At 39.9% G+C, this 17,088-nt stretch overlaps 1 protein-coding gene across 2 annotated transcripts in view; it reads right to left on the reverse strand.

Annotated features, from left to right (window-relative positions):
• Positions 1–17,088, reverse strand: part of scube3 (signal peptide, CUB domain, EGF-like 3) — a 154,000-nt gene that overhangs the window by 112,333 nt on the left and 24,579 nt on the right. For both annotated transcript variants that reach the window (XM_079557699.1, XM_079557698.1), the window contains exon 2: positions 5,495–5,617. In XM_079557699.1, the coding sequence (XP_079413825.1) occupies positions 5,495–5,617 (123 nt within the window). The remainder of the gene's footprint in view (positions 1–5,494; positions 5,618–17,088) is intronic.

Below are 17,088 nucleotides of genomic sequence, written 5' to 3' on the forward strand. Positions count from 1 at the left end.
CTAAATGTGAACATTACTTTTGGAGTTTTGTTGCTGACAGTACAGAGTTTTCATGTTTCTTCGCTCCCCATAATCTGTCAATAATATCTGTAAAGAGGCACACCCTGAACAGTGGCCTGTTAGTCGCTGGACTGAAAGAGACATTTGGCTTTTATTTATCCAGGGATGAATTTTTGAAGCACAGGCAGAGCACTTAACACCCTCATCATGGCAGTAAGACTGGTCACAATTACAATTTAATGAATTAAATAATAATAAAGGCAATCATTTTCCAAAATTGTTCAGTCGAGACAAAATTTAAAGGTCTGCACAGCTTGTAAAGCTCCCAAACAAATGTAATGTGTTTCACACCAGAAAGAGTGACGTTTCGGGCGTCAACTCAGCCATTCATCAGACATAAAAACAGCAGCAAGCTGTGTCTGATGAAGGGGGAGGACGTTTAATTCTCAGAGGATACACAGACAATAGGACTCTCAGCAGAGAAATTGAGAACAGAGTGACGCAAGTGTCGAACCATAATCTTCTGGCTGCAAGGTGAAAATACTAACCACTATGTGACCAGATCAGAAACATTGAAGCACTACAGATCAGAGGGTTTTTTTCTTTTCTGACAGCATACCTGTCAAGTCTTGGATTTGAAAGGAAGCGAAATATTCCGGTGTCCCGTGAGAGATGTCCCACCACCCCATCTCTAAGAGGGGTAAAATACGGTAATTTCCTGGCCAAAATGGGAGACTTGACAGTTACGCTAGCCTGAAGTAGCCTGGGTGGCAGTTGTCGCGAGGCTAGTGAGAGAGTTCAGTTTGGAGAGGCAGAGGAATGTTTGAAAGTGGCGGAAGAGAGGGGTAAAATACGGTAGTTTCCTGGCTAAAACGGGAATCTTGACCACCACGGCAGGTAGCACCCTCCTCTTGGAAGGTCATTTAAGTTTTCACAACATTGGCGAGTGCAATCTGGAAAATAGTATATAGCTATTTGTGGGCATGTTGTTGCAAAATGATGATTTGAAATTGCCCGCACTATAGTTTTAAGGCCTCAAATCTGATATGTAACTGAGAGAATGCTGTGTGGCAAAAAAAATGCGTTAAAGTTTTTGCTTATCCACTTTTGCACATGCTGCACGTTTGCACATAAGCAAACACTTGGTAAATTACTCACTTATAGTCACTTGGCTCGTACTGGAGTAGTCCTGGTTTCACTTTTGCTGTTTAGTCATGACCAAGACCAGTTTATTTCTTTTCATGTGGCACTTTCTGAGTTCATATAAAAGTTTGAGATCTTGTTTTAACACCAAACAAGATCACACAGTTCAGTATGGAGAGCATAACAAGCTTCATTTTACAAACTCTTGAATTTCAGTCCTGGAGCTCACTTTCCAATCAAACACAAATAGCCAAGCAGAGGAGACGCCGATAAAGTAATAATGTGGAAAAACACTCCACCGCCTGCCTGAGCACCTTGTAGCCTTGCACTAAATAACTTCTGAGCGTGCCCTGATTCTTTGCAATGGGCTGGCATCCTCATCAACACCCACTACCTACTACCGATACAAAATTATTAAAAATTCCTTCTCCTTTTGACTCGGAGTTAGCGAGTAAATCATCCTTCAGCCAGCCTTCATTTCGAATGAAATCCACACACACATTTTGTACTTGATTCAATAAAGTAAACGTTTGTAACCACAGGCACAAGGCCATGGAAAACACACACAGCCAAGTGAATGAAAGAATAATAGCGGCGGGGGAAAATGAAACGAAGAATTACAGGTTGGTAAAAAAGACTCATAAAAATTGTGGGATGTAATGACTGAGGAAAAAGCTTTATAGGACATAAGGGAAGGAGGAGCACAAAATCATTTAGTGCGATGATAGTGTGATATAGGAATGCGGCACTAGGCTAAACAACAACGTGGCTAAAAGCAAAAAAAAATACAATACATTAATGGCTGAATAAACAAATACACAAAACATATTATATTAAAAAAATCTCTCTATATATATTATCTTCAATTGTATAAATGTTTACTCTTAGGAACACTGACTGACTTGGAGATAGTGAAATCTCAATATTATATTTCTTTATTTGACCGTTTTCAACACAACAAAAAAAAATATTTTTATTGTTACTTGTGGCAAAAACTCATTCTTAACTTTCTTAAACCATTCCTAACATCCTGAGTCTTCATGGGAAAGATCTCATTGGTTAAAACATTTGCCCCATCAGTTTAGTATACTGCCTTCAGGGAGGAGATTGTGGTCCACGTCCAGCTGACTGAAGTACAGCTTCACTCAAAGGGCACTGCTCTAAACTAGTTCAAGTCCCATCTCGATGACAGGACGTACTTTGTCGAAAATTGGCAACTGTGTCTCAGATAAAATCGCCATGACCTGTGGAGTCCCCCAGGGGTTAATCTTGGGACCCCTCTTATTCAACTAGTACATGCTTCCATTGTGTCAGCTAATAAACAGCAATAATGTGTCTTGCCACAACTACACAGATGACACTCAGATCTTTGTATCACTGACGACAGCTGAACATGGGTCTGTAGATACGAGATACTCTCAGTCACTGCATCGAACAGATCGGTTTGTGGATGCAAAACAACTTTCTCCAACTAAACTCAGACAGATCATTGTTTCTGGCCCACAGACACAAAGACAAAGTGTCATCAGTCACCTTGAGCCTCTCTCTAAAAAACAAAAAGTCAAGTTAGAAATCTGGGGGTGATCATGATCATGGACCCAGACCTGAACCTTAACAGCTACATCAAAGCAATAACATCAGCAGCTTTTTACCATCTGAAAAACATTGCTAAGATCAGGGGGAGTGTCAAAACCAGACTTAGAGAGACTTATCCATGCATTTGTCTCCAGTACGTCAGACTACCGTAGCGGCTGCTCACTGGCCTTTCTTAACGAACTGTTAGACAGCTGCAGTACATCCAGAACCCTGCTACTCGAGTTTTGACAAGAACCAGGAAATACGACCATATTAGCCCTGTGCTCCAGTCTCTGCACTGGCGTCCTGTCGCTCAGAGAATAGAATCTGAATCTCTGGTTGTTACAAGTCTTTTTATGGTTAAGCACCAAAGTACCTCTCTGACAAGTTGACATGAACCATATCGGGCCCTGAGAACTTCAGGGAGGGGTCTCCTGGTGCTTTCTTGTAATTTTATGCAACTGTGAAGCACTATGAATTGCCTTGGGTATGAGTTGTGCTCTACAAATAAACTTGCATTGCCTTCATCCACCAAGCTGTCAGGAAGATGACCTCTCTCCCCTAACCCCTACCCTCAACCTCTTGACACAGGCCAAGTATCAAGGGCATGAGAGCAACAACATTTCAATTACTAGTGCATTGACAAAACATTTGTATTATGTCTTAAATAAACAAAAGCTGGAGATTCATTCATCTTCTTTATTTGAGCATCTGAGTCATCCAAGCAGTGATCGAAATCTGTGCAAAAAAAGGAATTCTTTGCAGTTTATCGCTGACTGTTTTTTGTCTCTCTTTATTTCAGAAATAAAACTAAGGAAATTGTGGATTTATCAAAGCAGTTCTGGTTAACACAATTTTTCACACGTCACTAAAACTTTTGCGAGGTATTGTATGTCTGGGGTTTTGGCAGCAATCGCGTCCCCTTCTTAATTCTCCTCTGAAACATGTGTAGAAAATTTACTGCTCCATTTCGTCTTGTCACAAAGGAACACGCTGCACCTGGCTTTCCACTTTCCCTCGTCCTCTTCTCACAGGAGCCTATCCGCTAATGAGTTACTTGGAGTGAGACTGAAGCTCTTGTTAAAGTTGTCACGACCCTAACTGGCCCAGGGGAGAAAGACAGTAAATCCACAAGATATATGTAGATTGTTTGGTGATTTGGTCCACAGTGTAAAACTAACTGTAATAGGTAACTGATTGTGCAGTTTTAAACTAAAATTATTAAAAGATAATACCTACACAGTGCTTTTTTGTGTTTCCTCTTCTCTAGCATGTAGTAATGCGTAATATATATTTTTTTTTTCTCAGCTCAATGTGCCCGACTCCCTCTGCAGGTGGATCACAGGTGGTTCCTGGCGAACTAAAGCATCATGACAGCTAAGGATGGCTGTCTCAGACACTAACTATCGGCATCGGAAACCCTCAGGGCAATGTACTTTCCCCCTGCTCTTCTCCTTGTACATAGCAGCACCTCCAGCCAACAGTCTATCCATCAGACTCATCTCCAACGGTGATGCAGCTGAGAAGGTGATTGGCTATAGTCTCCCATCTCTCCCGAAGCTGTATGGCTCCAGGACACGGGTCAGGCAGGTCGGATCACAGCTGACCCTTCTCACCCTGGACATGGCCTGTTTGACCCTCTCCCCTCAGGCAAGAGGCCACGGTCCATCCAGACCACAACCTCTCGCCACAAGAACAGCCTTTTCTCTATCATTATGAACACAACAAACAACTTACAGTATATATGCACTTCTTGGTTATATCCACACTTGCATCTTCTGCTTGTTCTACATTTATAAATCTTGGACTTTATGTTGCTTATTTTGTCGGTGCATGAATATTCTGTATATTAAGAGTTTTAGCTAATTGTTTATATCTTGTTGAAAAAAACAATGTTTTTGTATTGCACACTCTTTCAGTTTTACAGTTTTTAATTAGTTATCATAATTTTAGTCTATGTTTCATGTTGCACCATTGCAAATTCCAAGTTTGTGAAACCTTACACTGACAATGGCAATAAAACGTATTCTCATTTTTAGCAAGAGCGTGCTAGTTACATAAGCAGACAGGGATGGAGATAATAATGGTGATGGTGCTTAAACTTTGAAAGTGGCAGAGGACATGGAGCGACTGGCTGAGTGATTATTTCAGCATTTGTCCACAGGAAGTAAAGTTTGACGGTGTGTTTTCTTGGCCAAGACACTTAACCCACCTTGCCTTGACTAGATGTGCTCTAAGTGCTTAGTGGAGCGCAGATTGGCAGTCACTTTTTTCAGTCTGACCCTGGGCAGCTGTGGCTACACACTCATCTTGGAGAGAAAATGAGTAGTGGTTTACTGTAGTGCTTTTAGAAGTTTAAACACTTATCTTTAGAAATGATAGTGGTAGAAATACTAGAGTAGTTATGTAGAATTTTCAGTCTCCGTAGGGAAAATTGTCCTGCTCTTCAACCTATGCCAGGAGCAGTGGGCGGTCGAAATGCAGAGCTCCAGGACCCTCAGATTTTGAGTCATGTAACCATAGCTCTCCCCTAAGCCTACAGTTGGAGGTTGGAATCATGACAAAAAAATAAAATAGTTTGTTGAGTGTAATAATAGAAATGGTGATACAAACTGAATATTCAATAAGTTACCCTTACACTCCATGCTAACTGGCGATCTACTGGTGCATATTCAGTAGCATGCCTTAGTAATACTGCAGCCACAGCACTCATCAATGCTTGAGCACACAAGTGGAGTATTTCGTCCTGCTGCTCGGCTTCCTTTGAGGCTCTTACCTTCACAGTGTTTGCCGTCTCCTTTGTATCCAGACTTGCAGATACATTTGTACGACTTGAGGGTGTTCTGGCAGATGGCATCAATACTGCAGTTGTCAATGGCCTCGGCACACTCGTCCACGTCTACGAGAGGAAAAAGGGGGAAACAACATGAGGTATCTCAGTAATAACTCTAAAAGGATGGAGCTGAATGTACGACTGTAATTTCTACTGCAAACATTTGAAATATCTGCATAATGCTCCATTTAAAGGTCCTCATATGATGAACTAAATGATGAACTCCTTCACTTTTCTCTTTCATGTACTTGTCTAGAAAACATCTCCACTTGAAACATAGCGAGCAAGATCTGGATCTTCCTTGCAGCGAAGCAAGTGACAGTTTGAAAACTAGACATTTTACTATAGTAATAGTCACTCGTCTGCCAATCCAATAACCATATCACACATTGGTACAGAGAACAAAGTTTTACAGATTAAAAGATGCTTTGAGATCAACAGCTTTTTCTGGACTCCTGTCAAGTCTTTGTTCCTTGCAGTGCAGTCATTTGCATATAAAGTATATGTTGTATCATAGGCCCAGAGGCAATGCCCTCTAATACTCCACGGGAACCTGTATTATGACTGACTCATTACAGACACCCTTTTAAGGATTATGCTTTGGGCAGCACACTGTTTTAAAACTATCTCTTTTGACAGAATTATAAGTGTGAATACAACAGTTTTAGACGTGTAATTAAAATAAACTTGCAGTAAATTTGGGATAAGAATTGAAAGTTGTCAAGCTGTGTAAATCCCAGATGACTATTCCAGGTGTGAGGGATTACCTCCGCAGAGCACAGAGAGGGGCAGCTTAACGCGGTTTACCCAGCTCCCCATAGGGCTCTTATCAGGGGCCCGGAGCAGCTGATAACACCACAAAATGACCACTAACATAAACCTGCAGCTTAGCAATGGATCTATATCTGTTTACAGAGATTGGATGTACTCGGGTATTCTCTGAGTGCTGTTACTTCACAATAATATTACTTAAGTAGTAAAGTACTTGAGTAAAAGCACAAAAATGTTACAGTATAAAACATGTGGCGGAAAAACGTGAGCTAGGCTTTGTTTTTAGTTTCATTTTGTGTCCAATCAGGTGGGACAATATAATAAAAATCAAATACCTTAAATCACAATGGGTAATGTTTTAGTCATGATCCTAAAGATCGGGTAATTAAATTATCTTGCCACCATCAGGCAACACACTCAATAGGAAAAAGAAAATAAGACCACATGTGCTGTTAGTATCTACATCACATTTTTATTGATCGCAAAAGTCTGAAAAAATCTTTGTTTGGAGGCCCACCCTGATTCTCTTCAGCCGTCTGACAAAGCTGCTCATCGATGGGAAAATAGGGGTGAGTGAGAGGTTTTGTGAGAGCCCACAGCACAGGATGAAAATAGGTAAAGTTCGGGGAGAGACATTCAGTATATTGTCAGAGGACAGATCAGTGTATCACCATATATGAGCAGTGGCCCTCCAGGTCAGGGGTTCTCACACTTTTCACACAAAGTACCACCTCATAATATATTTGACCTTCCAAGCACAAGGCCTATAAGAAATCAGCAGTCAAGTCAGTCAATCAAACCAGATTAGAAATAGATCCAAGTTGCATTAAATTATGTCTGAACTTGGTCTAGACAATACATAAACCAGAGGAAACACTTGCTTAAATACATCACTTAACCTGGTATTTGCCACTAGCCACAAATGTGGACTAGGATTAGGGTCAGCTTTAAAGTTGTGTTTCACTCACACATACTACCGCACAATTGCACAAGGGTTTTAAAACCTTCTAACACGATGAGCTAACAAAATGTACCATTAGAACACTGGAGGGATGGTAATGGTAAATGGTCTCAAATTATAAATAGCGCTTTTCCACCTACATGAGGCACTCAAAGCACTTTACAGCAAGGAACCACTCACCCATTGACACTCTCATTCATACACCAGTGTATGTAGACACTGGTGTATGAATGAGGTAGTGTAGGTTTAGAAACTAGAAAGTCTTGGCTTTCAAATAAGATGCAGTGATCTATAGGCTGTAAGCTCTCCTGTGAATACACTTTGAGATTTGGATATGCATAATTGTTAACAGTAACTCAAACCCTAAACCCTAAGTTGCAGATAGTTAAGCATAAAGGAAATAACCTATATTTAAAATGAATAGTCTACATTTGCAGTATTGGCCCAATGGTACAGGCACCGCAGTTTAAGAAACACTGCTCTGGTCTACTTTAGTTTAACTTTTCTGCTAAAAGACTGGTAATGCTGTTTTCTACAAAGTTTGCATTTTTTCCAATATCATACAGCAGCTGCTTAGCGTTTCCGAAGAAGAGCCAAAATACACTTACTTTTAAATTACAAATGAAAGTATGGCATACAGTGGGTAGAATAACCCATAAATATACTAATGCAAGCTCAAGAGGGAATAAAACTGTGCTGTGATACGCAATTAAGCATATATTGATAAAGTTACTCAAGTGTAACTTATCGCTGCTACTTTTGCTCCATTCTTATGGGACACACATTGAATTCCTGGCAGCTGACTCTGCAGAATACAAGCAAACAACGCTATTACTGCAAAAAAAAAAAAGGTCCACATTTCATTTTGACTTTATTTCAATATCGCCAGTGGTGAATCAACATTATTCTCTTAAGGGACTGTCACATTTATCTTGAATATTTATTTTTCTGTATATAAAACAAACACCAGGGATATTATAGGCCGTTGTGTGGCATGGATTGCACAAAGCCACTTAAGCGCTGCAGCCTCCAGGGCTCGATATTGATTTATATTATGTGAGAACAATGAGAATCTTCGTCTGGGCTCGTCCTGTCTCCCCACATAAGAGGAAGTGTTTTTCAATAGCGAGGGTATTAATCATGTCTAAATATCTATCTTATTGTCAGCGTTCTCCGAGCCAAGTCCGCGCTGTACTTAATATTCATTATGACAGAAAGTCGGAGGAATCCTCTTTTCATCTTCTTATTAATGTTTCCAGATGGAGCGCTTTATCTTTCCACGCTGCGAGGCGCGAGCACCTCACGCAGACAGAGGAGTGTCATCGGAGCGACTAAAGTGTGCATCAAAACACACGGCAAACGGCGCACAAGAACAGCATGCTTTGTGACAGTTTTACAGCTGCTATTGCGGGGGGGGGGGGGGAGGCTCTGTAGATAAACTGTGAGGAAAAGATGTGTAGCTACATTGAAATGCCAGGGCTACTCAAACCATGCAACACAAATAATACTAAAATAACTATACATATATTAAAAAAAATAATAATAATTTTATTTAAAGGTACACTGCGTAACATTTTGGACTATACTGTTGCCGGCAAAACAAAACATGTTCCTAATGACCAGCTCAACACAGGAAATGCTATTACTGCAGTGTGTAATAAAAGAATGGATTTGGATGAGAACCTAACCTGTTTCAATCTCAAATTCTACTGCCTTTCCTCACATCTCCATGGAAACGAGCTGGAGACGTACCCACTCCTGGTAAAGTTTACAGTCATATCTTAGGAGCGGTGAGCCTCAAAAATGTGTGTTGGGGTGAATGGGTGAAAATATCTGGCATAAAATAAATGCTTGTATTTCAACTTTATTTATTGGGTAAAATTCTACATGGTGTGGCTTTAAGTGAGGAAAACTGTGACAGGTTTTTCATTTTTAAATAATGGTACTAGTAAGAATAGTTTAGTCTAGTTTAGTTAAGTGTCTTAACTGCTAGCTTAAAGGCAAGGACAAAGCAATTCAAAGGGACTATACAGAGTTAAAAATGTATATATATATATATATATGTATTTTTCTCCCCCGACATGTTCCAGCCATGTCCTAAGATGTAGAATGAGCCCAGGCCTGTTCACCACAACTGTCATGCACAAGCTTAATATAGAAGGTGCAGTTACACGTATGACCTGATGTAGCAGTAGTGAGTATAAAATGGCCAACTTGCATCTAGCCCCTTTAAGGTGGAGTACGCTTGTGTTAGGAATATTACTAATATCACAGAATCAATATTTTTGCAATGTATAGTGCAGCCCTAATTAAGGAACTTACTTTTATTTGGTTATAGAAAACTATAGGTAAAAAGGTAATGCTATGATCACATGTATAGAGCCAGATCTTGTGGTGGCGCGCGATCTGGTTGGAGGAAAATGTGTCTCCACCCACTTAAATGCGCTAAGTCTAGAGTGGCAAGATCACAAAGTGCACTCCTACTGAGCGCAAAATGTTACGCTATGGTCTGCGTTTTGAGACACAAGATTGGGTGTTTTGCTGCCTTCAGTGAATACATCTATAAATCACAGTTGACACTTGAGCAAATAAAAAGCAGGCGATCCGTCTGGCTCAAACGAACAACAGCAGAATGGGTGGAAACAGAGATCGAACCTCCAATGTTTGCCATGCTCCAGAAAGAGTCATTCGTTTAGTTTATTTGAGCAACATTAAAAGATGCAGGTATATACTACTACTACTACTATATATTATACAGTAGGGGTGGGCCATATAGTATCGTATATTGTTATTGCTATATTACGACTGTAGAACAAGGGGGCAGGTGCTTATAAAGTAAAATTAAATGAAGGATGTAAATATGCTTGAGTAGATCATATTTATGAGGAACCTAGTATGGCGCTAAAAAAAAGAATGAAATACCTTTGCATTGATCTTCCCAATAGATTTATGGCTGGAATTTTGAAGTAATTTGTCCGTTGTCAATAATATCGTGAAATATATCGTTATCGTGATATTTCTTTTTTATATCGTGATAGAGATTTTAGGCCATATTGCAATGCCCTACTATACAGGTATAGCATTCATATCAGTAACAGAAGATACTCAAAACAGCAGAAATATTTCGTGCAGTGCTGCTCAAAAGGAGTAGGAGGAAGTTAATAATAACTTATAAGGCCCTACCCCTCAATCTAATAAACTTACACAAACCTTCGGGAACTACTGCTCACTGAAATCACCATGTTTATAATAATAGACTTTCTCATGTGATAAACAAAGCAATTCCATTCTGTCTTAAATTACATTTTGCTTCACTGGTGCAGCTTGTTCTCCTTCATCACCCACCCATAATGTTGCATCTACCTCTAAATATTAATATTTAAACTGCTTCAACTTAGCTACATTGTTAAGAGCCAGCTCAAAAGTGTTATTCGCGTAAGGAGCAATCTGGCTGAGCCTCGATCATCACTATTCTTGTACTTAAGGGGAGACACTACAGGCAAAACTCAATTTTTTCAGTTTTCAGGTTTTGGGCCAAATTGGTCTCTGAACATATAAGCTTTCACCCGGAAACAGAAAATATGCCTAATCTTCACAATAACATGTTTAAATATTGCGCTGATTCAATGTTCCCCCATAGACTTATATGGGACAATGCAATTTCAAGGGCCTTTTTCTCAAAACACATTTTTCTGTCATTGTGGCGACACTATGTCCACGTCAGTAGGACCTAAAAACTTCAAATTTTCCAGCCTTGGACTGAACAATATTTGGAAGATTTTTTCAGAGGTTTTTTTTTATTATTTAATCCCTAAGCCCCATTTATTGAGTTTTGAATGTCAAAAAATAAGGCGAAAATTATATTTTTACAAATTTTTCCACTAAAAAACAGCTTATTTTAAAACTAAGCAAGAAATCCAAAATCCCCTCAGAGAAAGTCTTGGTAACTCATTTATCAATAAAGTGAAACCATAAACTTGAATGTAGCTCAATCCATTATTCAGATTTCGTCGCCGAAAAGATGGAAAATTTGGGGCATTTTTAGGCATAAAACACCTTGTTCTTATATGAAAAGATAAAATGACAGAAAACTTCCAATGTATTTTTTTCTCACATTTATGCCAGTGATCTACAGCAAAAGTTTTAAATTGATATCTGTAAATATACATTTTTTTCCCTATTCACCTGCAGTGTCTCGCCTTAAATTAGCTTTATGTGGCTGCTACTTTAGTCTTCACTCTGATTGGCTAAGACGTCTGCATGTTGGAGGCCGACCAATAGGAGGAATGTTGGGGAAATATTGACAGAACGTGTCCTTGTTTGAGCATAGAGTTGCAATAAACGGGATAAGACCAGAATCACAATCACAATCAGCGTGTTTCTATAAACGCTCCAAAACCATGTAATGAAATTATGATTTGCTGCAATGTGAACGCCATTTTTCCGATAACTGGAACTTTTTTCTCCTGGCAGCTTTAATAAGTCATTGATACAGATCCAAGAGACAGATGGACAACAAACAGTGGAGTGGCTGCGAACCCCAGATGCCTTTTCAATGGAAATAAACATGTCATTATCAATAAAGCTTTCGGTCCATTCCAGAGGACGCTCCCTTGAAGAAAGCAGTCATCCCGCCCTGCTAATTGACTCCTGCCCCAGTTCGAAAAAGATTTTGTTTTTCATTCAGCATTTCTTTCATTCTTTTGTGTTGAAGAATTATGACTGCGGAGAGCAAGTTACGGCAGCCAACTCTCTGAATAAACAAAATCAAAACAAAGAAACCAGAAAAGAAAGAATTTGAACACTTTCAGTGGCCAAATGTGTGACTAACTCTCCTTTCCGGTATAAGCTTTTCAGTAAATTAGAGACGCAAATAGCCATAGTCTGGAAGCCACTGACATTCTCCGAGTATTAAACACAATGATTTAGATTTTTCTTTTTTTTAGGTTGAACTTGAAACCAGTCATGTCAAATAATGCAGCAGGGCGTTTCTGCTCCAGTGCCCTCAGAAAGCTTCATGCTCTGTTTAATACCCCATAAAGTTTTTTTTAACCCAGGTCCGTTGTAGCAAAGTGCTTATTCGGATTTGATAATACAGTCAATAGTGGAGGCTGTGCTACTTTTGGAGAAGAAACCAGAATCAGCTCTCTCCCCTCACACAGAGAAAAATCAATCTCGGTGTCAACAAGGGTGCAACCGGGCTGTGTCATTGGCGGTCAGCACGAAAGGGAGACGAGTGCTGAGGCTTGAAGGCAATTTTTCACTGAAGATTAGAGTTTAACCGTGTTAGAGCTGTATTTCATTTAGCTAAAAACTCTCCCCTCTGTCATGTTCTTTCTTGCAGAGTAGTTTGAATGGATACTTTTACTGGAAACCTTTGATGAAACAATTCCTTTTGTCAAAAACATACCCGAAGTTGTGGTTTTGTTTCATTGACGCATGCACGAGTAATGCTACATATTCACGCAGTGTCCTTCTCAAGACTTAGAAATGCTGCTGACGTCATGAAGTGGTGCTTCTCTGTGTTTCTGAAACTACTGACAACTATATAGGCCCACACTTTATAGTAGACAATATTTGGTTGGTAATTCAGACTCGCAGACCACTACTTTCACCAGCGTCCAGAATGTAGTGAGTGCTGTGTCCGAAAACTACATCTACTATAAGTTCGCTAAACTCTTGGAATAGTGTATTTCTGCAGTGAAGACCAAACTAATTCTAGAGACAGTGGAATATTTATGGATCAATATGGTCTAACATGGATTTTACATGCAGAAAACAGCTTGGATTATTGCCTTTTTGCCTGAGAGGAGAAGCTATCGATCATTTAACTGCACAAGCTAAAGGTCAGCAGCTACATAACATTACCAACTTTTCACCGCCACACATGATTTAAACAGCTGTTTTCATTCATTCTTTTGTGTTTAGTTCAAAGACCTGTCGCTGTCAACTGTTCTCCGACGACTCTCACAATGCATTGTGGTCTGTATTGACCTGTCAAGTGACCATCGCTGCTCACTACTTTTAAAAAGGGACTAGATGCAAGTTGGCCATTTTATACTCACTACTGCCACCTCAGCTCATACGTGTAACTGCACATTCTATATTAAAGCAGTACTAAGTAACTCTTCCCCCTAGAGGCCATTAGTGCAACTGCAGGTGTCGTAGCAAGTTACGATTTTTTAACTTATTAATTGTCTTGGAGAGTAAATACTACACTGACAGGAAAGGCGAAGGGAGAGAGGGTTACTGTGCATCCAATTATACAATGGAAATATTTTTTTTTCACTCAAACTTTGCTGTAAATACTGTTTAAAGTGACGTTAGCCCGCAGTTAGCTTTGCCCGTTAGCCTGTTAGCTTCTTCTTCGTGATTTCATTAGTGTGTATTGCTTTCTCCGGACCGGTGGCAGTCAAGTTGCAAACATGCTTTTCTGGTCAGAGACACCAGGGGGAGATGAAAGACCCTCCAATCATCCCATAAACACTTGTATTACTCATTCTACTCATTACTCATTAGCTCATTCTACACTTTAGGACATTGCTGGGACATGTAGGGGGAGGAAAATACATAATTGTAAAAATGTTATACTCCCTATAGTCCCTTTAAGAAAGTATCATGGGAAACTGTGTGCACTCCTTTTTTTTCTCTGGACATTCAGACTCTAGGACAAAATAGCATGGCCACTATGTAGTGCACTGTATAGGTGCTCGTCATATATTAAGAATATCATGAAAAAGTGCATTTACATCTGTTATTATTCAACTTAAAATGTGAAACTAATATATGATATATACTCATTACATGCAAAGTGAGATATGTCAAGCCTTTGTTATAATTTTGATGATTATAGCTTACAGTCCATTTTTAATCGATTTTTAATTTGGGCTTTTTACAAGCTGAGCCATAATGAAAACAGATAAAGGCGACATATCTCATTTTGCATGTAATGAGTATATCATAGATTAGTTTCATAGTTTAAGTTGAATAACAATTTTTCATGATATTCTAATTATATGACGAGCACCTCTACGAGTAGTGTGGACATTCATTTGCAAAATGAGGAGAGAAGAAATTCCAAAAGTAAACGATCCAGCTTCCTGTCCTTCCCTCCTGATTGGACCTGACGGACAGTTCACAGGAAAGCTCGTCTCATTGGTCAAAGTTATGGCACCTGGGATTCTGATTCACTGCCGGGGACCTCTGAGGACCAAGAAATGACGAAACGAAAAAGAACAACACACAATAAGTATCAGAAGATAATAGCTGGTTGCGTATCATAGCACTAACATTTGCATCAGGCAGATCACAGATACATCTAGTTTCACGGTGCACTGAGTGTGCTGCTACCCACAGTGAATCACAAAGTGTTGGAAGCTCCCAGGAGGTGCCATCGCTCTCTTGGTAATTAGGCACCACAATCCGCAAAAAATGTTAGAGCCAGATACCTGATCCAAATTTGAAATGAACAGAGGTGAATGATGAATTACAAAGCAGTCACATACAAAATCCCTTCAGATTGTAAAATATTCATATCGCCAAAAGTCCACAGAGGGAAAAATGTCCATTTATTCAGAGAGAACAGTGCAATTAAAATTCCAGGCGTTTTCACATCTTTTTTCTAATGGCATGACAGCATCGAGAAGTTTAGTAGGTCTGACTTGAGGGTTGTTCAGATCATTTACCGCTCAAGCCAGTCCAAGCTGTTGTGTCATTGGGCCAGACACTTTACCGTAATTACATTCCTCGATTGAGGTCACTTTACTCTCTTTTCCACCCCTTGTCTCTCTTTCCTGTCCGTATGTCTAAATACATTTTGTCTCCTTCTTCACCCTCATATTTGAAACCCTCCTCTGCTTCATTTCTACTGCAGCAGCAAAACCATCAACGTTTCCTTACGCTCGTCACATTGTTCACATCTCTTTATGTCTAACCATTCAACTACACCTCCCTCATTTAAGGTTGACATGGCTGCACTTTACTTCACAGGACAGTAATAGTATGGTAATAGGTAACATGTAATTATGGTAAGTACATGGAAACAGGCCACGCGTGTAATTTATTTTATGGTAATGGATACATTTATAATTCTAACCCTAACCCTACTCCTGTGGATTACTAGGAAACATGGTAAGTATTTTCTTGATAAAAATATGGAAATGTCATGAGCAGATTGCGACCACAGTGCAGCGCTGGAGGACCCAGCTCCAGAATTTGGAGAGGACTAGTAGACTTGGCCTATTTTGCATGTTTTGGGTTCATAGGGGAAACCGAAGCACCTAAAGGAAACCAGAAAAGAAACTATGATTTGATTACCTAAAGTAACCTAAAAAAATAAAGTCAATGCTGTTAAAGGGGCTGGATGCAAGTTCGCCATTTTATACTCACTACTGCCAACTCAGGCCATACATGTAACTGCACCTTCTATATTAAGCTCGTGCATGACGGAAATTCGGACCCGAAGTGACATCTTTTAGAGTGACAGTGCAGGATTTTAGAGACAGTTGTGGTGGTCTGAGCTCATTCTACACATTAGGACATGGCTGGAACATGTAGGGGGAGGAAAATACATCATTTTAACATTATTAAACTCCTGATAGTCCCTTTAAGGAATTACTGATCTAATATATTGGTTATGCACAAATTGTAATGATCAGATCAGTTTATGTGAGTTATTCATATTGTGTATAACTTAAATAGCTGGTCATGTGTAAAAAAAAAAAAAAAAAAAAAAAAAGGCCAAGTCTTGGTTATTGTTTTTCCCCTACACTTTATTAATAGATGGGGATTTGGGGGCGGCAGAGAGAAAATTAGACTTTATTGTTCTCACACTGGAGAAAAGAAGACCATTTTTTTCATTCACAGTAATTACTTTTCAGAAAGTCTTTTGGTATCGGGTAATATCGGATATCGGCAGATACTCAAACCCCCAGTATCGGTAACGGAAGCAAAAAAGTTGTAATGGTGCATCTCTAATTGAGAGAACATACAGAAATCTGGGACCTTCATGCTGTGAGCTAAGACCTACTCAGACACTGTGAAGCCATTTGTATGGTGGAATTTCTCTTGGCATCTGTTGGTTGAATAAAAATCCAACATGACACATTTCCTGTTCCTTCTAGAGCATATTGATATAAATATTTATAAACGTGTCAGCCATCGTCACTTCGTGTGAATCCTTAGTCAATCCAAATGATTTAATTAGATGTTTATGTCAACTCTACGACCTTAGTGAGCCGGCTTTCCAGCGTGTATAATCACGGTCTGGATTTCATGGCGAAAGCACTGAGCAAAACACACATTTTTTTTTGGGCAGAACCTCCAGACGTCCTCAGGTAGCTATTTGGAAAGTTACTCTGTAGACCCATTAGTGAATTCTGACTCCGCTTTTCAGTCTAAAGTGCTCCCCACATGTAAAGACCCTGCTGCCGCTGCTGCTGCGCTGGGACCCTGTCAAAGGCGCTTTTCCTCCCCCTGATTTATGGGACGTCCCGGGATAAGCGGGGTATTTAGCCGGGCCGGGCGGAGGAGGAGGAGGAGAGAGAGCGTGAGCGGGTGAAGTGTAGAGCCGGAGGTGTGCAGTTCAAATACAGGGTAATGTTGACTTTTTGAGCGCTGAGACACTTGTTGTTTGCTTTGCCCCAAAATCTGCCGCCCCCAAATCCCCATCGCTTTCCCTTTTCCTCAGAGACACAAATAGAGCAGTGCTAAAAGCCGGGGCACTTGCAGGGGCAGCTTAACAGGGCTGCATAATTTTTCTGATCAGTATTCAGTTCAGATTAAATTGTGTGACGTATGTGTTACA

Source organism: Gobius niger (assembly GCF_951799975.1).
Source record: "Gobius niger genome assembly, chromosome: 6".
Classification (NCBI taxonomy): Eukaryota; Metazoa; Chordata; class Actinopteri; order Gobiiformes; family Gobiidae; genus Gobius; species Gobius niger.